This window comes from Lactuca saligna, chromosome 2 (genome assembly GCF_052625555.1).
Source record: "Lactuca saligna cultivar CGN05327 chromosome 2, ASM5262555v1, whole genome shotgun sequence".
In the NCBI taxonomy this organism is placed as follows: domain Eukaryota; kingdom Viridiplantae; phylum Streptophyta; class Magnoliopsida; order Asterales; family Asteraceae; genus Lactuca; species Lactuca saligna.
Window position 1 is genome coordinate 156,216,047 of NC_136418.1, and position 23,537 is coordinate 156,239,583.

Below are 23,537 nucleotides of genomic sequence, written 5' to 3' on the forward strand. Positions count from 1 at the left end.
TACATCAACACAGTTCCCTTATTACTGGCTTCAAAAATCCAAAATGGAGAACCAGTAAAAACCGAAATACATCTTGTGTAACAAATTTAGCACAAAAATTATGCATTTAAATCTTTTACAGAAATAATTATTTATCATTTCAAATCTTCTTTTTTTAAAACATCTGTGATCCAACCAGAGAGCAGATCAGATTGGCTTCTAGTTGACGACATCAAGAACAAGCTTTCTGGACTTCAAAACAGACCACCTCAAACGCCTGTAATAAGCTGCTTGAAGCAAAGCCAATGACAGTACAAATATCCACTTAAATCCCATCTGCATCATCAAAATCACACATTTTAATAAGATAATAATAATAATAATTATAATTTGTTGGTTTTGAAGGATTTGTAGTTTTGTACCAGTTTCCTTTCTTCCATTTCTGGTTCTGCAGCCCAACTCAAAAACGAGACAACATCTTTTCCCATCTACAAAATATAGGAAATAGAGCAGAAAAAATTACAGAAATGGTCCCTGGGATTTGATGAAAATAGCAGGTTAAGTCCATTTTCAAACCTGGGCCTCTGTTGCAGGAGTACCATCTTCATATTCAACAGCACCATCATTAAGCATTTTGGGCATAGCAATGGCTCCACCAGGGAAGTAAGGATTATAATGCAACCCTTCACGAATCTGGAGGCATAAAATTGTAAAGTTTTCAACAATCAAAATTTAAAAAAAAAAATGAAAAATAGAGATTCATAACTCACAGTAACACCAGCTGGAGGATCACGGTACCCAGTCAGAAGCGCAAACACATAGTTCTGTCCGTTATGGCGGGCCTGAATTTTTTAAAAAAAATAAAAAATATAAAAATATAAAAAAAGAGTAAATTACACATATGGCCCCTGTGCTTTCTGATTTTTACTGTTTCAGTCCAATACTGAAACATTTTTTAACATTGGTCCTGGGTCTTCTGATTTTTACCACATTTACTCCAAAACCGAAACATTTTTCAAATTTGGTCCTTGTATAGCAAGGTTTCTTAATGATATTGGTTCATGTATCGTCAACTTTAACACCTCATTTGTTAAAACTATAAAATGACCATTTTTCCCTTAAAAACTGGAAAAAAAGAATCTAGCACCACGCAAACAAAATCAGTGGAAGAAACTGAAGGTGGAAGGAAGAGGGTACTTTGGTAATAAGGCTGAGATCTGGGGGGTAGGCTCCTCCATTAGCAAACCTAGCAGCCTGTTCGTTTGCATAAGGTTGAGGGAAGCGATCACTGAGTTTGCCAGGGCGTGTGAACATCTCACCCTCATCATTTGGACCATCTTCCACTTCGATTTCAGCAGCCATTGCTTTTGTTTCTTCCTCTGTGTATGCAACTCCCACCAAGTCACGATATGAAATCAGTGACATCGAGTGGCACGATGCACATACCTGCGTGTACACCTGGTGACCACGTCGGATCCTGCTCATGGTCAAATTCCAATATTCAAAAAGTCAACTTTCTGAAAAAACGAATCAGTAGATTTAAGGTTAATCAAAAGAAACTCACGAAGCATGGTCGTATGAACTGAGAATGCCTTGGTGAGGCCAGGGGTAGCTTGGAGATTCAAGACCATGTTCAGCTTCATCAGCAGAGGCAATAGTTGTAAAACTTAAAATCCCTGATACACCTGCTCCTAGAAGAGCAATTGCCCTCAATGACTTCACACCAGCAGATCCGGTGTCATTTTGATCTTTCCTCAATATCAGTGATGACAATGCTCGTGGGGCCTGAAATTTTTTAAGGAGATAATGACAGGAATCAGGAATCAGTGAATACCAAAGTGAATGGATGAAACCGTATGGCAAACAAAATCTGAGTGTTTGTTATGTTGCAATTTAACTCAAACACCATTCATGATTTGTGGTTGGTTTGGTCATAGAAAAATCCTAGATTGCAATATGTGGAACTGCCATGGAGAACATATGTACGAAGTGGATGGTTTATAAACTTGTCGCTAAAAAACTGATATTTTCAAGAGTAATTACTAATTAGCATTTCTAGTCTCAACTCCTACCCTAAAATACATTCATAGAAGTGTTTTAACTACTAATATACAGTCTGTCCAGCCCCGGGCACAGACATCAGAATTACTACAGATGATGTTAGTAAAAGCTAAATGAAGAAAATGCAAATAGTAATAATGCTTACAGCTGAATGAGAATGGAGTCTGCCCCTCAGCAAGTGGTAAATTCCCCTACCACCAGCCATTCAAGCTAATTTCCTGTATATCCATCCATCCAAATTTGATGTTAGCTTATAAAGAATCCCTAAGAGCACCATTACTGGTTTATTACCAAATTTATATCCAGGGCTTATAAACAGGAGAAATGTCATGTAAATATTGAGTCCAAGTCAAATAACAGCAATCGTAATGTTCCTCTCATCCCAAAGATAACGACATTGACCTAACTACTTTTTGAAATCCAAAATTGATTAGGATTTAACCCTTTTTTCCTGAAAAACTTCAATATGCATCACCTTCGCTACATATTAAATTATCTGATACAAACCACATATCAATTTGGAATTTGGATGGTACTCGGTTTGACGTAAGAAATTCTATGAATTGTTAAACTTCTAGCACGTAACAAGAACGCAACACTGGTTGTTACTAAATGGATTACAAACCATGCTCGGAGAATAAAACAGTCTCAAAAGGCCTGGTGACATCAGATTTTAGAAAATTTGACGGAAAATATAAAAGTAATTGAGAGAAATCAATCAAGAGAAACGCAATCGAGCAAATATTATCCCACATTTCGCACAGACGACCAAACCCTAGAGTATCATTGTAGCGTTCAAAATCCAACAACAAGGGAGACGCTTACAGGATGTCGTCGGCAGTGATTGGTCTTAATCGGCGGCGTTCAGCTCGTGCAGATTGATCCAATCATGAAGGAGATTGAAATGAGTCGAAGACAAGAAATTTCAGATCTTTAACTCTCGCCTCGCGTTCGTTCTACCGTGACCACTGATCAGGCTTGGTTGGGCCAGTAGTATTTCAAATATTAAGAAAATCAAAGAACAAAAATAATATGACAAAATTTCAATCACAATTACTTGTTTAACTATGGATGGCATTTATTTTTGTTTGATCAACTAGCTAAAAATCTATCTATTATCGAAAGTTACCTATTATTGAAATTAACTATTAAATAAAAAACTAATTAAAAAATAACGTTTACTAAAACTAACAAAAAAAATTAACTACAATATATAAAATAAATGACTTCAAAAATACATTTAAAATAATGAGTTTCTATAGGGCCAAACAGAAACACCGCACCCTAGCGCTTGCTAGGGGGCTCGCTAATGTATCCTCGTCCTGAGAAGAGAAAGAAACACAGAAAACAATGTCATTGGTAAAAGAAGATTTGATCGGATTGCTTATCTTTGACCATATTTAATTTCCAAAAATAAATTCACCAACTTCTTTGTCACAGTTAAATTTAAAAAAAAAATGTTTTTAATTAACAAAATTCAAATTATTCAATTATAATTCATATAGTATAAATCAAACCACACTCTTAACATTTCACACACACAAAATATCATAATCTTTCTTACATACTCTCTTAATTCACCAAAGAAAAATATCTTCATCTCAATCAAAAAAAACCCAAAGAACCAACAAAAGAAATTTTCAAACCTTTCATCACTAAACCTTCCACCTCTAAACACTCAATCACAAAACATTATATCCTAAACCTTCAATCACCACCATGTTATCGACCTTCATATGATCAACTCATTCACTTATTCGCTAGCTTATATTTTTCCCTCTATGGTGTAACGTCCGTATATCCGGGCTAGTCAATTTAGAGATAATAGGGTTCGAAAACGACTTTTTGAAAAAAGATTATTTAAAATAAATAATCTTAACCAAGTTGAAATAGCGCTGAAATTCAAGTTATAATGAAGAAGTTATGGCTCGTCGAAGTTTTTCGGCAAAACCGACATGGCATTAAGAGACGTAAAATAATGAATTTATGATAGAAGACTTTTTGGCCCTAGTAATATAAATCAAAGTTGTAGTATACGTTAAACCAAAAACAACCATAAAAAGAACGCCCAAATCTTACTTCGTATGAGGAAGTTATGATTTTTCTAAGATTCGGCTTAACAGTGCACGGTCCGAACCTCGAATTTTAGTTTGAGCATTTTTTGGCTTACGCGACCTAAATGAGAGTTGAAGATCTCATTAATAGGAACTCAACGGTAAAAAGACAGACGAAAACGGAGTCCGTATGAAGGAGTTACGAATTCTTCGCGGTCATTTAACAGTCTAAACTCCTTCTACTGTTAAATTTAAGATCGATCGAGAATTAGCCAACGGAGTCTAAATTAAAGTTGTAGATCTTGTTTTTACCTATGCGTGGATATAAAGAACGTCAAAAACAAAGTTCGTACGCGAAACTTATGAATTTTTAAAAATCGGCTGATTTCCACCATGTGTGCGATGTCACATGTCAACACCAGGTTGCGCCTGGTTGTAGCCAGCCTGGCTCACGACGTGAATATCAATAATTCACGACGTGAACCTTCCTCCATCCCCTATAAATAAGTGGTGAGGCCTCCATTCATTCTCACACCTTCGTACTTCTTTCCCTCTCTCTAGAACCTCTCTTTGGCCCCCAAAAAGCCTACAGAACCTCCCTAGCACGAGGCGGAAGCCCTGGAGCGCCCGACGGCTCTGAGAAGAAAAGCCTTTCAGCTCGGGAACGTTGCTCCAGCGGCGCCTGGTTTTGAGAGAAACCCGTTGTAAGTGAGCTACGCCTGTCCTATCTTTAGTATAACTTATGTTTTGATATAGTAACATTATTAGGACCTTAAAATAATTATTGGGCTATTATTATGAGTTATATAAGAGTGTTGCTTAACGCTTATATAATAGTAATAATAGCTAGACTATTGATTGGTCTCGGTGAATATTAGACTAAACTCTAGTGGTGATGATACTAGGTTTTGTCCGATGGAAATTGTTTTGAGATAACGAAGTGTTGTCCGAGTGCCGAGTCACCACCTTCTTAGGTGAGTGCATGGTCCCTTTCATCTTACACATAGATATGAAGTGTTTTATATAAACTACGTGTTATGCGTGCATATTATATGAATACTTGTTGTCTATGCTGGATGAACATTTTTATACATATTTTAAAGATTTAAACTATATACGTATTTTATATATACAAATTTGTTAGGCATGACACGAGTAGATGAATGATGAGAGATAAAAGATGATGTGAGCAAACATTGGCAGCTATAGACTTAGTGTCTATTGGACAAACATTGGTAGTTATGGACTTAGTACCTGTTAGGAATTGGTAGCTATTGACTTAGTACCTGTTAGGAATTGGTAGCTATGGACTTAGTACCTACTAGATAAACACTAGTAGCTATGGACTTAGTACCTGTTAGGAATTGGTAGCTATAGACTTAGTACCTATTAGATAAACACTAGTAGCTATGGATTTAGTACCCAATGAATAAACTATAGCAACTATGGAATTAGTGTTTTACGAATGAGTATTGGCAGCTATGGATTTAGTGTCAATCCTATAACCCTGGAAGCAACGGACTTCGAAATAAACGAATGCAGGATAAATGACTCTTAGGATAGATCCTTAAAAGTAAATAAGATAATGGGGATGGGTAATTGGGTTGATTGTTTGATTGTTTAAACATAATAATTATATTATTGTGGGTTGAAAATCCTATGTACTCACCAGGTTTCCCAACCTAACCTACTCAGCTTATTTATATCACACGTGTTGATATGAAGTCACATTACACTGAGAGATTAAAGAGATATAAATCACTAGTGATAATGAATGTAAGTTCTGTTTATGCTTATTTTTCTGTATTGACGATGACATCCCAAATGTTTTAAAATGAATAAAACTACTTTTCTTCGGAAATGCTTTGATAACGTATTTATCATGTTATGCTGGGAACAAATTCCGCAACATTTTTATTAAAAGAGGTACTATGATTTTTATAAAGCATAAACAAAAATCGATCTTTTCTGGCCGTGAAAATGGGGATGTCACATATGGCTCCACAAATGTTTCCATTCAATCTGCTGAAACATCCCAAAAATACAAGCCAAAAATTCCGTTTTTAAAATCATTTAACAAACATAATATTATCACCATAAATTAAAATCATCAAACATGTATCTCAAAATCTCATAAAATCTGTCAATCATATAACAGTCTCATATAAAATATCAGAGTAAGCTCTCAGACTAATAAATTATGATGTGTGTCATGTCATCAACTCAAGTCCTTCCCTTTGCTAGCTGAAGTACCTGAAACCAAAACTGAAACTGTCAGCACGAAGTTTAGTGAGCTCCCCCAAACTACCACATACCATACAAAGCACATATCAAAATAACATAACTCTGGGACTACTCCCAACTGCATCGAGACGAATCCCAGCATCGACTTACCCGACATAGGGCTCTCCTCGACATCCGACCGCATCGGGCATCAGGCTCAACCTGGCATCAGGCTTACCCCGACACATACACAGCAATACATATATCATAAACACATAACATAATCACATAATTTGCATCGGGCTTGCCCCGGAACATATAATACATAACATAATATCTAACATACATCAGGCTTACCCCGGAACACATAACACATAACATGTAAACTAACATACATCGGGATTCCCCCGACATCGAACCGAAGCCTGAAAAACATAGCACATATCATATAACATGCATAAATCACAAAGACATCACGCATACATAACTACTACTCGGGATCGCCCCAGCATCAGACCGAAGTCCGGAAAGATATAAGCTGCATCGGGCTAAACCCCGACATCAGGATTACCCCGGGATACTCTACTACTTAAATGGGACGACATTGGTGCTATAGACCCGTTCCTACTGGAGGAAAACTCACCTCGTGTGTCTGACTACTGAAACTCTGGGTGAGGAATCTCTGCATGTTGCTCCGACGACTCTCCGGCTATAATTTCCATAAAGACACTTAGTCAAACACTGATAACTAATCGTAAGGTAAAATGACCATTTTACCCCTGGCTAAATTCAACATCCAGTTGACTCGACTCGCCGAGTTGGTTTGCCAACTCACCGAGTCCCTATTCTTTTATCTGTCCCCAACCCGACTCTACTCATCAAGTCTAGCAAGAACTCAACGAGTTCTCCTTCAATAATAACATCAGAACAATCTTCAACAGACTCGTCGAGTTCCTTTTTGAGCTCGTCGAGTTCAGCTTCATCATATAAGTGTGTCTAGTCAGTGATTCGTCAAGTTGTATGAACAACTCGTCGAGTCCGTTTTCATGGGTTGGGAGATTGCCTTGGACTCGTCGAGTGTGTTCATCCACTCGCCGAGTCCCATGGTTTCCAGGTCCATAACTTCGTCTATTTCATTGAGTCCTTCTTCTAGACTCATCTAGCTCCCTTCTAAACTCAACTGGATCCCTTCGAATCATAAAAGGTTGGAGAACCAAACCCCCGACTCGTCGAGTCCCATGAGCGACTCATCGAGTCGGATTATGTCCAAGTCCATAACTTGATTTATGTTGTGCAAATCTCATCCAAAAGGTAGATCTGGGCTCCTAAGGCCGATATAACACGTAAAGTCATGAACTTTACGTCCATGCATGGGATTTTTAAGCTTAAAGGACCAAAAATGGGGTTTATTACATGCATGGGGTTCTCATGGCCATAATGATGGCACCTTTATGCCATGAGGACTCTCCAAGGTTCTAGATCTAAAGCTTCTACCCTACATTACACCATAGAATCCGAAATGACATGGAAATGTGTTAGGTGCATTTGATGTACCCATTTTGTAGCTTTATTTCATAAAAGTACATTGCATATAGGCTTAAACTCATGCATTTTGCATGTTTTTCGGGATTTTTCATGATGCAATTTCATTCAAATATTTTTGTGATATTTCAGGAACTTTTGGAGGTAGGATATTGTTGGAGGAGGTAAATAAAAGTTGCGGACAAAATTTTAGGACTTGCAGAGCACCGAGGAGCAAGATATCAAAGAAATGAGGATTTTGGCTTTACAGACGTTTACACGGCCGTGTAAATGGAAGCCTTGCGTTTACGCGGGCCGTGTAAACGTAGATTTCTGCGCAGTATATTTTTGCGTTTACGCGGGCCGTGTAAATGACAGTGTTAATTTACGCGGGCCGTGTAAACGTAAATGCGGGTTTTAAAGCAGTTTTTCACCATTTTTAAAGGGGGGAACCGATTTTTTACTTAAGGGGGTCGAATTTTGGAGTAGAGAAGGCGATTTCTTGAGGATTTTGGAGTTGATTAACAATTGGGAACATTTGATTTCATCTTGTAAGAACTTTAATTTCATTTTCTAGATTTGTGATCTTGTTCTAGTCATGAGTGGCTAGAACCCTAGTTTCTCCAACTTTATGTCTTGACTTTTTAGTTGTGATTTCAATCATGTGATTTGATGTTTACTTCCAATTCCTACCTAGTGAATTTGATTTTGTTTCAATTGAATGTTTGATTCTAATTTTAATTCTTATTGGCCATTTGAATTAGGGTTAGGTCATTCAAGTTATCTAATTGCAAAATCCGTAATTGTTTTGTGAATTGGACTAAGTAACAAACACTAAATTGATTTCCATTGAATGAATTTAGTGTAAATCTTATTCACATACTCTTAAACTCCCAAGCTTGTGAGGAGTATTGGGTGTTGTTGGGAACATTCACATAAATCTTATTGCAACCTTTTGATTTTTATCTAAGAGCTTGTTTAGACTTAAATTAGAAGGTTAGGTTATTTTCAAAGAGCTTGTTTTGAATTTGACAACTTGGTGAATGGGAAGTGTTAGAACTTGTTAACACTTTCAAGTACCAACTTAGGTGAAATTGAGTAGATATTATTTCATCATTGGAATCACATTGTTAAATTGTCTTGCATAGAGTTGGAGTTATCACAAATCCTGAATTTGTTTTATTTAATTGATCATTTACGTATTGCTTTATCCACTTGTTTAAATCATTGCATACCAACCCCCCCATTTATGTGACCATTATTGTACCTTCCGCAAAAAGGTATAAACATTTGTTCCGTGTCTCTGTGGATCGACCCTACTTACCTTGTATTACATTTCTAGTACAAAGTAGTAGTGTTTAAGGAGTTATTTTACCCCTTTATTTGTTGGCTTTGACACGCTTAACAAAATGCGCCCAAAGATGTCAAGGTTCAATCCCCAATTTAGATCTAACACATAGGAGGTATGGATAGGGGCTATTTACCTCAAGTACACTGGAAATGCAACCAAACTTGGAATCCACTGACTTACTCCTTGATTCACCAAGCTTCCCTTCCTTCTTTTAGCTTCAAATAAAGAAGCAAAGGCACAATATGGCTCAAAGAGTCTCACAACTTATTAGGGTTTTGAGGATAGGACTTGGGGGTGATGGAGGCTGGGGTGGAAGCCTCATAAGTTGTTTAAGTAAGGTGAAAACCCTCCAATGTAGGGTTTCACTCAGACAGCTCCTACTTGCCGAGTCGGTCTTCCGACTCGTCAAGTAGGTCACTTAATCCCCCAACCCGGAGTCGATCCTACTCGACGAGTTGAGCCTTCAACTCACCGAGTCCAAGGGTAAAAATATGAAGTTTGACTTAAATTTAAATGCGTACTTGAGACCGGGTGTTACAATTCTCCCCCACTTGTCTTAGACTTCATCCTCGAAGTATGTTATCTCGAGAAACAACTCTGGGTAGTGCTCCCTCATTTCCTCCTCGGGCTCCCATGTCCACTCCGAACCCTTGCGGTGCTGCTACTGCACCTTCACTAACTCTACTCTCTTGTTCCTTATCTCCTTCATCTTGCGATCTAAAATCATCACGGGTCTCTCGATGTAGTTTAGGATATCGTCAAGTTGAATGTCCTCAAGAGGTATCACTACTGAATCATCCACTAAGCACTTCCACAATTGAAAAACATGGAACGTGTTGTGGATCTGGTTGAACTCTACTGGAAGATCTAACCGATACATAACCCGACCCACCCGAGATAAAACCCTAAATAGACCAATGAACCTGGGCCCAGCTTGCCCGACTTCCGAAACCTAATAACACCCTTCCAGGGAGACACTTTCAGGAGGACCATGTCGCCCACTAGAAACTCCACGTCTGAACGCCGCTTGTCGATGTAACTCTTCTGCCGGCTCTGAGCAGTCTGGAGCCTGCTCCGGACTTGTTGAATCCGCTCGGTGGTCTTGAGTACTACCTCCGTACTCCCCATGACTCTCTGGCCGACCTCACCCCAAAAAATTGGGGTCCTACACTTCCTCCCATAGAGCATCTCGAAAGGAGGTCGGTCTTTACTGGAGTGGTAACTATTGTTATAAGAAAATTTCGCTAATAGAAGATACGTATCCCAACTGCCACCAAAATCTAACACACATGCCTGAAGCATGTCCTCGAGAGTCTGAATCGTCCTCTCACTCTGCCCGCCTATCTGAGGGTGGAAAACACTGCTAAAATGGAGACGAGTACCCATCTCTTCGTGAAGCCGCTTCCAAAACCTGGAAGTAAACCGGACATCTCGGTCTAACACCACCGAGACAGGCACTCCATGACGTGTCACTACCTCTCGCACATAAATCTCGGCCAAGTTCTCGGTCGAGATGCTCTCTTGGATCGGTATAAAATTAGTGCTCTTGGTCAACCGATCCACGATGATCCATATCGAATCAACCCCACATGCGGTCCTGGGAAGCTTAGTAATGAAATCCATAGTGATATCTTCCTATTTCCACACGGGAATGTCTAACAACTGCATCTTGTCGTGGGGCCTCTGGTGCTCTGCCTTGACCTTCCTGCAGGTCAGGCATCTCTCCACATACCAAGCTACGTCCCACTTCATGCAGGGCCACCAATAATCGGGTCGAAGATCTCTGTACATCTTCGTCGCCCCTGGATGGATGGAGAACCGAGACTTGTGGGCCTCATCTATCAACACTTTTTATACTCCGCCCCAGTACGGTACCCAGACCCTCCCATGCAGGGTCAACAATCCTCGGCTATCGTAATCAAATCTATATGTGAAAAAGAGTTAATGTCGATTGTCTTAGCCATTAAGAAATGACAACATTACTTAATGGATGTCATTTTTTCATTCATACCGGGGATTTTTATCAGTGTTTGGCGGATGAATGGTTCTTGGTTGGCTTGTGCAAAATGGTTCAGAATCATGTACAAAGGTGCATTGTATGCCAAATACATAAGGCTACAACTACACATCCAACAGGTCTCCTACAATCCTTACCTATTTCGATTAAAGTCTAGGACAAAAATTTCATTGAAGGACTTCCCTAATCTCATAGGACGAACATGATTAATGGTTGACCGTCTTACCAAATATGTCAACCTTTTGGTCAAACGCACATTGCGGTTTGTAACCTTGTTTGCGAAAGAAATGGTGCGTCTCCACGTGTTTCCCTTATATGTCGTCTCTAACTAAGACAAGGACAAGATTTTTATGAGCCTATTTTGGTGCAAATTATTTGGTCTCTAAGTTACAAAATTGTTGCGAAGTACAACTTACCATCCACAAACGCAGAAATAGATCGAAATTGTCAACAAGTTTGTGAAATATACATTTGTTCTATTATTCAAGGAAATCTGAAATCTTGTTCTAAATGGTTGTCCTGGGCGGAATTCTAGCATAACACGACTTTTTACACAACCACTAAGTGTTGCCCCATTCAAAGCCTAAAATAGAAGGGATCCTTCACATGCTAATCGGCTTCAGCAAGGCTAAACGGCGGTGTCATCCTTAGAAACCAATTAATAGAACATGATGTCATCTTAGACGAATTAAAGGGACTTTTAATGAATGCCCAACAGAATATGGAGACAAATGTTGATAGGAACCGAAGAGATGTGAACCTCAATGAAGGAGAATGGGTGCATTTGAAGCTACAACAGTATAGACAATGACTAATAGCAAACAAGCCTTTCCAAAAGTTGGTTGGTCTTTTTATGGGTTATTTTTTATCACCAAAGAAGATAGGAAAAGTGAGGAATGTGACTTCTGATGCAAGACAAAGGACTGAGGTACCTTTGGGCAAGTTGGGCGACAACCCTGGGCCCACATGGTGTTTTGGGTCTCCAATTTTGTTTAAATATATCTATGTATTTAATAAATGTATCAAATGTGTTTTGAAAATTAAAATGCTACAGCTAAGATTGTTTGGACACTTTTACTTTGTTGTTTGTTGTTTTAGAAGACACGACAAGTTCAAATTTGAGGACTAAAACAAGTATCTTATATTTAAGTGAGCCATTTTATTATATATATATATATATATATATATATATATATATATATATATATATATATATATATATATATATATATAGTTAGGTTCATGTGAGATGGCCAAATTTTGTGAGACCGTGAGACGCATTTTTTTAATTTTTTTTTATTTTTTATTAATTTTTTTTAGTTAATTCAAGTTCCGAAAATAATATTTAAAAAAAGGATTTTTTCTTTTATTTTTCCATTTATTTTGCATTTTAAAATTATTTTTAGAATATGTACAGTGTAATATTCTATTTAGAATATTTCACGTATTTTTCAAAAAAAAAAGGATTTTTTTTAGTTAATTCAAGTTCCGAAAATAATAGTTAAAAAAAGAATTTAGATTTTTCCATTTATTTTGCATTTTAAAATTATTTTTTAGAATATGTTAGTGTAATATTCTATTTAGAATATTTCACGTATTTTTTTTAAAAAAAATGGGATTTTTTTTAATTTTATTATTTTTTTAAAAAAAAATTGGTTAATTCAAGTTCCGAAAATAACATTTAAAAAAAGAATTTTTGGATTTTTCCATTTATTTTGAATTTTAAAATTATTTTTAGATTTGGTCTCACGGTCTCATAAAATTAGAATGGTCTCAAATGAACCTGAACATATATATATATATATATATATATATATATATATATATATATATATATATATATATATATATATATATATATTACTTCTACCGATTAATCGTCTATTTTTTAATTTATTTGCTAACAATTGTTTATTTTTTCTTATAAAAGGCCAAGACTTCAAATTTTGGCATTAATCTATTTTACAAGAACCTTAAAATTTATTTATAGAATAGTCCATTTTTTTTTTGTTTTCGTCCGGGGCCAAAAATATGTTTGAACCAGCCCAAAGATACCGATTAAATGAAGAATGTTTGGAAGTTTGACTTTACTTGGGAAGATTCTGATAAGAAACAAAGTGCTTTTCCCAAATTTGACATTGTGGACAAGGTCAACCTTTAGGGTGGGGTAATGTTATGCATCGACCCATCCAATTCACGTACAAAAGGAAGAAGAATATGACAAGGCCACTAGCAGAAGGCAACACCTCATACAACATAAGCACGACACACCCTTGAAGGAACCATGGGCATTTTGGGGATTAATCACAAGTTCTTATTGTTTGGATATGTAAGGTAGTAGTAAGGCCAGTAGAAGGTAGTCAGGTACTGAAAAATATTGTAATAGTGTCCTATTGGAGGCCGTTAGCTTCTCATGCAAACAATGTATCCCTATCATATCAATTTCAATCAAGAACTTTTGAATCCTTGAAGTATTTCGTGAATTTTTCTATTACATATTTTATTCCATTACATATGATTAAATAAAAGAAGCTGGAAAACAATTAGCAAAATAAATGAACACAATTCCCTTATTACTTGTTTCAAAATTCCAAAATGGAGAAACAGTAAAAACCGAAATACATCTTGTGTAACAAATTTAGCACAAAAATTATGCATTTAAATCTTTTACAGAAATAATTATTTATCATTTCAAATCTTTTTTTTTTTTTAAAACATCTGTGATCCAACCAGAGAGCAGATCAGATTGGCCTCTAGTTGACAACATCAAGAACAAGCTTGCGGGACTTCAAAACAGACCACCTCAAACGCCTGTAATAAGCTGCTTGAAGCAAAGCCAACGACAATACAAATATCCACTTGAATCCCATCTGCATCATCAAAATCACACATTTTAATAAGATAATAATAATAATTATAATTTGTTGGTTTTGAAGGATTTGTAGTTTTGTACCAGTTTCCTTTCTTCCATTTCTGGTTCTGCAGCCCAACTCAAAAACGAGACAACATCTTTTCCCATCTACAAAATATAGGAAATAGTGTAAATTACAAAAATGGTCCCTGTGGTTTGATGAAAATAGCAGGTTCAGTCCATTTTCAAACCTGGGCCTCTGTTGCAGGAGTACCGTCTTCATATTCAACAGCACCATCATTAAGCATTTTAGGCATCGCAATGGCTCCACCAGGGAAGTATGGATTATAATGCAAACCTTCACGAATCTGGAGGCATGAAATTGTAAACTTATCAACAATCACAATTTTTTTAAAAAAAATAAAAATTTAGAAAGATTCACAACTCACAGTAACACCAGCTGGAGGATCACGGTAACCAGTCAGAAGTGCAAACACATAGTTCTGTCCGTTATGGCGAGCCTGAAATTTTTTAAAAAGAGTTAATTACACATATGACCCCTTTACTTTCTGATTTTTACTGTGTTTAGTCCAAAATGAAAGAAATTTGTAGTTATTGGTCCTTATTCCTAAGTTTCCATCGTTAAGTCTAAAAGCCTTTTTTATTAAATTTATATAAATTTTAAAAACTGAAACTGGAAGGAAGAATTCACCAACAGAACATTAAGAAATGAGAAATTCAAAAATGGATCCCAGGCTTTCAAAATTTTACAGTGTTTAGTCCAAACTCCAAAATTGAAGCATATTTCAACAATAGTGTACACTGCAAGGTTTCATATATCGATTTTTCATGTATAGTCAACTTTAGTATCCCATCTAATAAATCTATAAAATGACCTTTTTGCCCTTAAAAACTGAAACAGGGAGGAAGAATTTAGCAACACATCAACAAAACAAAACAAAAAGAGATAATGACAAAGATGGACCCTAGGATTTCTTACGTGTACTGCGATTAGTATAAAACTTGAAAAAACTTTCAAATTTGGTCCTTATAGCAATGTTTGATATTGATTTAGGTCCTTGTGTGGTTAACTTTAAAAGCTCTTTTGTTAAATATATATAACATATAATAATGACCATTTTGCCCTTGAAAACTGAAACTTGAAAGGAAGGATTGAACTACACGCCAACAAAATAAGAGACTATGAAAATGACCATTTTTCCCTTAAAAACTGGAAAAAAAGAATCTAGCACCACGCAAACAAAATCAGTGGAAGAAACTGAAGGTGGAAGGAAGAGGGTACCTTGGTAATAAGGCTGAGATCTGGGGGGTAGGCTCCTCCATTAGCAAACCTAGCAGCCTGTTCGTTTGCATAAGGTTGAGGGAAGCGATCACTGAGTTTGCCAGGGCGTGTGAACATCTCACCCTCATCATTTGGACCATCTTCCACTTCGATTTCAGCAGCCATTGCTTTTGTTTCTTCCTCTGTGTATGCAACTCCCACCAAGTCACGATATGAAATCAGTGACATCGAGTGGCACGATGCACATACCTGCGTGTACACCTGGTGACCACGTCGGATCCTGCTCATGGTCAAATTCCAATATTCAAAAAGTCAACTTTCTGAAAAAACGAATCAGTAGATTTAAGGTTAATTAAAAGAAACTCACGAAGCATGGTCGTATGAACTGAGAATGCCTTGGTGAGGCCACGGGTAGCTTGGAGATTCAAGACCATGTTCAGCTTCATCAGCAGAGGCAATAGTTGTAAAACTTAAAATCCCTGATACACCTGCTCCTAGAAGAGCAATTGCCCTCAATGACTTCACACCAGCAGATCCGGTGTCATTTTGATCTTTCCTCAATATCAGTGATGACAATGCTCGTGGGGCCTGAAATTTTTTAAGATGATAATCACAGGAATCAGTGATTACAATGTATGCATCTCCAACCAAGTTATATGCTAATTCTGATAATCCATGGCCATCAAAGATGTGCATGCTTCAAAAGGGCAACCTAGTTCTTTTAACTTTTAAATCCAAGTACAAAATATACACATTATTTTTTCATGTTGGAAGTATGTCTGTATCAGTTAAACGATATTTGCTTTTGTTCCAAAAACTTGGCACTCATGTTCATGTGGTATTAAATGATGAGAACACTAGATCCATTGCTGAATACTACTTGTTATATCTGATATCTTGAGTAGCTACTGTTATCAATAATGACTAAACTCCATCAATGGGATGAAAATGGTAATTGTACTTTGTACGCTAAATTACTAGAGATGAGCAATTTAGGGTTGAAATTGATATTTTGCTATACATCATGAAAGAAAGATGTGGATTGAATCGAGAAAATCAATTGTGAAGTTGAGTGCAGGTAAAGGAGGTTATGTGTGTGACCACTCTTCATATAATTATAATGGTCCTTATAACTTGGTTGTGAGTCTTTTAGATGAACCAATGGGGCCATGGGATGTTACAATTACTAAAGTGAATATGAAATTGTAAGACAATGGCTTTTGTCATTGTGATATTAAAGTGCTATCAAATGTAAAATAACCAAAAACAAAATCTGAGTGTGTGTTATGTTGCAATTTAACTCAAACACCATTCATGATTTGTGGTTGGTTAGGTCATAGAAAAATCCTCGGTTGTAATATGTGGTAGTGCCATGTGGAACATATCTATGAGGTGGATGGCTTAAAAAATAAAAACTTGTAGGTAAGAAATTGACATTTTCAAGAGTAATTATCATTTCTTGTCTCTGCTCCTAACCTAAAATACATTCTTAGAAGCATTTTATTACTAATATACAATCTGCCCAGCCCCCGATACAGACACCAGAATTACTACATAAGATGTTAGTATAAGCTAAATGAAGAAAATGCAAATAGTAAAATAATGCTTACAGCTGAATGAGAATGGAGTCTGCCCCTCAGCAAGTGGTAAATTCCCCTACCACCAGCCATTCAAGCTAATTTCCTGTAAATTCATCCATCCGAATTTGATGTTAGCTTATAAAAAATCCCTAAAAATACCGTTATTGGTTTGTTACCGAATTTATATCCAGGGCATATAAACATCAAGTACATGGTAAACATCACCAATAGTAATGTTCCTCTCATCCCAAAGATAACTATATTGATGTAACCTCGATCTCAAAGGCAACTACTTTTTGAAATCCAAAACTGATTAGGATTTAACCCTTTTTTTCCAGAAAAACTTCCATGTACATCGGCTTTGCTACGTATTATATAATTTGAAACAAAACCACATATCAATTTGGAATTTGGATGGAACTCGGGTTGAAATAAGAAATTCTATGAATTGTTAAACTAACAAGAACACAACACTAGTTGTTACTACATGGATTACAAATCACGCTCAGAGAATAAAGCAATCTCAAAAGGCCGGGATAACATCAGATTTTATAAATTTTGACGGAAAATATAAAAGTTAGTAAGAGAAATCAATCAAGAGAAAGGCAATCTAACAAAGATTGTCCCACATTTCGCACAGACGACCAAACCCTACGGCATCTTTGAAGCGTTCAAAATCCAACAACAAGGGAGACACTTACAGGTCGTCGTCGGCAGAGATTGGCCTTAATCGGCGGCGTTCAGCTAGTGCAGATGGATTCAATGATGAAGGAGATTGGAATTAATCGAAGACAAGAAATTTCAGATCTTTCGGTCTCGCCTCGCGTCCTCCTTCTATTTGGGCCTTGTCCTGATCGTTCAAATATTGGACCGAAATGAAATTCAGAATGGATATTTGGGCCTTGTCATATTTTCATCGGATGGGTGTAATTACATCTATCTTATTCTATTTTAATAATATTTTATTATTTTAATTTATATATAGTTTAATTGTGAGGTAGTTTTAGGAATAGTATTCTATTCCTATTGAACCATTTTTATATTTTCCTTTTTTGATTTTTTTTCCAAGAATTTTGTCAGTTTGATCCTTACGTGTTTATGTTCCCACCTATAGTGTCCAGTTATTCAACTCCATATCCTTTCACGTTTCATTAATCGTTTTCATCAGTTGTTAATATCTTTTTCTTCTCTTTTTACCAATATTTCTTCTATCTTCTACCGCCATCCATATCCTTCACCGCCTCTCTCTTCTTGAAGCATCAATTTTTGTAGGCTCTTCTGCTCCGGCGTGAATCCACCAATCCAAAGGTACCTTCGATTTTATCATATACTTTCCCTTCAATCCATCATCCTCTTCGCTTGTAGGAGTCATCGAACCATCCACTTTGGCGTAAGAAGTTCTCCATCAGCGCCTCCCTTCGAGTGACAACAACGCATTCCGTAGAGACGTAAAACTGAAACGACGACCGGTCTGCTTCTCCATCACCAACGATTTCATCAGCAGGCGTCAGTCGGCCATAACCACTCCACCATCATCCATCAGTGGCCACATCGCCGTCTACTCCACCATTCTCAATCACTAACACAATTTGACCTCTCCAACATTCTCGATCCATAGAGGCAATCATGTATAATCATTGGCAGAATCGGGTTTGTTATTGTTGATTATGATCTCAATTGATTTTTTTAATTGATCAATCACTTTTTGGTGTTGGAACCCACTGTTTCATCTCCGATTCACACATGCTACCAGCTTCCTCCAAACTTCACTCAAATCTCGAATGCTCCAGAGGCGACAAATTGTTTGTGATTTTGGTTCTTACATGATCGACCCTTTGGTGCTCATTCTAATCTTTCCAGGTAACTTCCCAACTACTTTGGCTTGGTGACTTTTTGGTTTTGGAGCTTTGAAAATTACAACTACAAACCGGAAGTCAAGAATAGTTCTTTAATCAAATTTGAGATGCAGATAACATCTTTCATTTTTAGCCTCTCAAATTACTTGGATTTTACAATTTGAGGTCGACTAAATGTTGAACGGATTCAATTTCATCGGTAAGTGAAAACACCTTTTGTTTTTATATTTTTCTTCTGGATCGGTAGTCTAAAAAACCTATTTTTGTTGAATGTATTGTTAATTGTTTGAAGTGGATAAAGAAAAAAAGGGTCGATCATGTAAGACCCTAATTTTCTGTTGGGTTTATTTATTTCACTTCCTCAAAAACCTAATTCGGCTTAATGCATTGTTAATGGGTTTATTTATTTCACTTTCTCCATGTATGACTCGCTATCTTCCATGAAAAGGTGTGTTTCTGACTGCAAATCACTATTTTAACTTTTTAACAAATGGATGAAGGAGTGAGGTTGTCAACGAAGGCTATATGCTCTGCATATTTAATGACTTAGGAAATGGAAGTAATGTAGATGTATGTGTAATAGAAAATGCTTGTTTTCTTCTCTTTGAATATAGACTACGAGGTTGTTTCCTTTTAGATTAGTGAGCTTTATGGGTTAAGTACTAGCCAAAAAAAACTGATAGTTTTTACTGGATTCATTGGTTGAGTTAACAGAGCGTGTTCTGAAGGTCCAATTTTGGCATTGCACATGAGTTGATCCGAGCTTAGCAACTATGTGTGATTCTTTGCTCCACATGTTCTGGTATAAAGTTATCTATAATCTTAAGTATTATTAAAAACTACAATTCTATGTCTCTTTAAAAAAAACACTACAATTCTATAATAAACAATTAAATGAAAGTATGTTGCCCAAGTGGCCAAGTATGTAGTTATTTTTTATTACTATAAATTCATAGCATTTATATATGGTTCTAATAAAAAAAATTGTGATCGATTGAGTGAAGGCCATATTGGAACATGTGAAAAATAAAATTTTCTACCAGGGGCATAACTGGGAAACCCAAACACTTTTGAACAACAAATTCATTAGTTGTAAAGATTAGCCAAGAGGTAATATAACTATTTTCTTGCTCTTGTGGATGTGATTATTTGTATCATGTCTTATAATCTTTGTTGTCATTTAGGGCAATGAGATTGGCGCTTTTGATAATTCTTGGAAAATATTCAATGTCAAGTTTGGATTGGTGAGTGACCTTCGACATTTTTTTCTTTGCCCTTTGACCTTTTTTTCTCGTATTGTGTATGTTATTAAATGATTCCATATGTTTTGAAGGTGAATATTTGGGATTTTTCAAAGCAAATAACCAAGTTTTTAATACAAAAGCAGAGTTCTATCCGATAGATCCGAACTAATGAATGTAGAGGTAGTTACTTTCATCGGATACCCTTTTATGAGCTTCGTATTTTCTCATCTATCCAAGAACATAAAACAAAGTAAAATTACTAAACTATCCTTATTTACTGCCATGAAAATTTTCTTGGAGTTACATGGGGTAGGGTGGGGTAGAGAATGACAAACAAAGCATATAGAAGGTAAGGTTGCACTGTTTGGAGATTGTATGTACACATGTTTTTTTATTTTATTCATATATTAATACCAAAATTATAATTAAATCTTTGTTACATGTGATCATTTTTTTATTATGTAACAACTGGTTATTTTGGGTCAATAAAAGTCTAACAAATTAAACCAAAGTCAAAAGCAAGTTAATTATATCTAATATAACTCGGTCAATAATATAAGTCAAAGAGTTCCATGGCTAATAAATTTATTCAATATTCAATGAGTTTATACCCCACCATAGGAGTATTCGGTTTCCAGAAATAAAAAACTCTTGCCACCGAGAACCCTCCACACCAAGAGCACTCCTCGACCGAGAACCCATGGGACCGAGAACTTGCGAAGACCAAAGACCTTGACTTCTCGATTTCCTTTTTGGATTAAAATCATAGTTTTCGGTTGGACCCTTTTTACCGAAATTGGTTGGAGATAAGCCAATATCTCTATTTTAGGTGGTGGCACGCATTTCAAGAGGATAAATTACACTTTCCAATGCACGTGTTACATCAATTTATCTCATTTGTATAAGCCAAGACCGAAATCATCACCTCATTTCTCACATTCCCACTACGAAAACTCCTATTTTTGTTCTCAAAATTCATCCATAAACACCATATATTCATAAGTTTTGCCCAAATTACCTTAAAATCTTCATATATCATCCAAGAACACTTCATATCTTCAACGAAATTTCCCAGGAAGAACAGTCACTTAAATTAATTCTTAGGAATTAATTTGGTAAGTTTCTTACAGAAACTAGTGTTATATAACAGTTTATCTGATTTATACCCGATATTATATGCTAATATAAATTAGGATTTTGACCATATCAGCGTGTTCTAAACCCGATGATCATCGCCATCACATAGTATTCAACCAAAAAATGCACACTCGATGTGAGTTCATACCCCTATGTTTTCATTATTTTTTATATGTTTTAAGGGCGCGCGCGAGGGGGGGGGGTACAAGTAAAACACAAGATAACTTGTGTTAATATATAAAACGTTGCATTTATATTTTATTAAATATAAATATACATATCTGTATAAATTTGATACAGTAAAACTTTAACCTTTTGTAACATGTCGAGCAAAAATGGTATAATTATATAAACGAACGTATATAATTATTTGATACCAACTTATTATCATGGAGAATTTGACAATAATATACAAAGTAGGGATGAGCAAAAACCGAACCGAAAACCGAAAAACCAAAAAAAGCCGACATAACCGAAACCGAAAAACCAAAACCAAAGCAATAACCGACGATTTCGGTTTGAATTTTACAAAAACCGAAAAATAACGGTTTGGTTCGGTTTTGACGTATAAAACCGTGACGCGTGACGGGTGGCGGTGTGCTTTGATGGTGTTTGGACTCGTTTGGATGATTGGACAAGGGACTAAAACCCTATTGGGCCTAACGAAGCTTAAGGGATTCTAATGGACCCAATAAAACCCTAATGGGCTTAATAAGATTTCAATGGGCTTATTAGGCCCAATAAAGCCCTAATTGTCATAAAAGGCCAACAAATTGATAAATGGGCTAATATTTGGATTGGAACATCATAATGCCAATAAAACCCTAATTTGTGGAAATTGCTTGGGACGCACACGAGAATTAATTATTAAATCTTAAACAATAATTAATAATCATTGGCAAACTAGCGTAGGGAATAATGGACTTAATGGATTAAGTCCTTAATGGGTTAAGAAAGAAACACTAAACCTTAATCATCATTTCATCTAAAAACTCTAATTTGGGATTATGCGCTTGGACTTATCGAGACCCACATTTGGGCCATTGGAATGGAATTGTGTGATTAAGCCCAATCACACCATATGACTTATTTAAAAAAATGATGGACTTAATGGATTAAGTCCTTAGAGGAACAATTCCTTAATGGGTTAAGTAGGAAACTTAACCCTAATCGACATTTTATGTGAAACCCTAACTTCACTGGGGTTTATTGTTGGGCCTTTCTATTGGGCCTTAATAATTGGATTATTAATGGGCCATCCAAGAATAATTATATGGGCTAAAATAATTTAATGGGCCTAGGGTAAGTCCCATGTAAGGGGTTGGGCCCAATTTGGAAAATTGGGCCATAGATGGACCATAGTTGGGCCTTAATGATTGTATTATGTTGGGCCATATGTTGGGCTTCGATTCCTAGTTTGCATTGGGCCTATGGTTTGGGCCTTGTACTTGAATAAAGCAAATCTTAGGGTAATGTAGTAATTATCCAAGTATGTATTTATGGTTATGTGTTGGGACCCAATTATTAATTGGGTGTTATTTTGGTGTTGACAGTTCGGGAATCTGTCATCCAGCAGCTGGGGTTGAGTCTGCGAGACTTCAGCAAGTGTGGGATTTTGTCTTCGGGACTTCAGCAGTGTGAGGTAAGTTACCTTCTAGTAGTAGTGGGTCTAAGGCCACAATGCCGACCCACTAGTAGGAAGTATATGATTAGATGATTGTCTTTGTGATATTCATCTAGGGTTGCTACTACCTGTGTTATATTTATGTGTTTGTATGATATGATGTTATTTGCTAGTGATAGTAGGGGAGATAGTCCCCAGGTTACCGGTCGATAGGGCCGAAGGGGCAGTCAAGCCCAGCCATGTTAAATATATTATGTGATACGTGTTATGTGGTAGTGGTAGGCGTGAAATATTCCCCAGTATCCGATCGAGAGGACCGAAGGGGAGACCAGCACCCATATATGCTAGTTAGTCTCCGGTCGAGAGGACCGAAGGGGAGACCAGCACCCATATATGCTAGTCAGTATCCGGTCGAGAGGACCGAAGGGGAGACCAGCACCCAGATATGCTAGTCAGTATCCGGTCGAGAGGACCGAAGGGGTAGGTCGGGCACCCAGATATGCCTGACAATAAATGTATGTTATGTGATTATATGGTATGTGGTATGATGGGGGAACTCACTAAGCTTCGTGCTTACGGTTTTCAGTTTTGGTTTCAGGTACTTCGTGTCTAAAGGAAAGGAGTCGGCTTGATCGCAGCGCATCACACTATGGTTTTCCGCACATGGGATCTTTGGGATTACACTCTGATATTGTTTTATGATAACATGTTTAATTATTTCTACTTTGGATTTGAC

At 36.7% G+C, this 23,537-nt stretch overlaps 2 protein-coding genes across 2 annotated transcripts; both read right to left on the reverse strand.

The window, feature by feature from the left end:
- Positions 1-3,028, reverse strand: LOC145032277 (cytochrome c1-2, heme protein, mitochondrial). The gene is made up of 8 exons (XM_078981039.1): positions 2,866-3,028; positions 2,186-2,258; positions 1,544-1,764; positions 1,177-1,456; positions 750-821; positions 556-672; positions 402-467; positions 1-315 (listed from the first exon to the last, which is right to left on the reverse strand). Exons 2-8 carry the CDS (start codon positions 2,243-2,245, stop codon positions 199-201), a joined length of 933 nt encoding a protein of 310 aa, XP_078837165.1. The 5' UTR covers positions 2,246-2,258; positions 2,866-3,028; the 3' UTR covers positions 1-198.
- Positions 3,029-13,758: 10,730 nt separating this feature from the next.
- On the reverse strand, positions 13,759-17,775 carry LOC145032278 (cytochrome c1-2, heme protein, mitochondrial). Its single transcript, XM_078981040.1, has 8 exons — positions 17,642-17,775; positions 16,971-17,043; positions 15,728-15,948; positions 15,361-15,640; positions 14,507-14,578; positions 14,309-14,425; positions 14,160-14,225; positions 13,759-14,076 (listed from the first exon to the last, which is right to left on the reverse strand). Exons 2-8 carry the CDS (start codon positions 17,028-17,030, stop codon positions 13,960-13,962), a joined length of 933 nt encoding a protein of 310 aa, XP_078837166.1. The 5' UTR covers positions 17,031-17,043; positions 17,642-17,775; the 3' UTR covers positions 13,759-13,959.
- Positions 17,776-23,537: the final 5,762 nt, after the last annotated feature.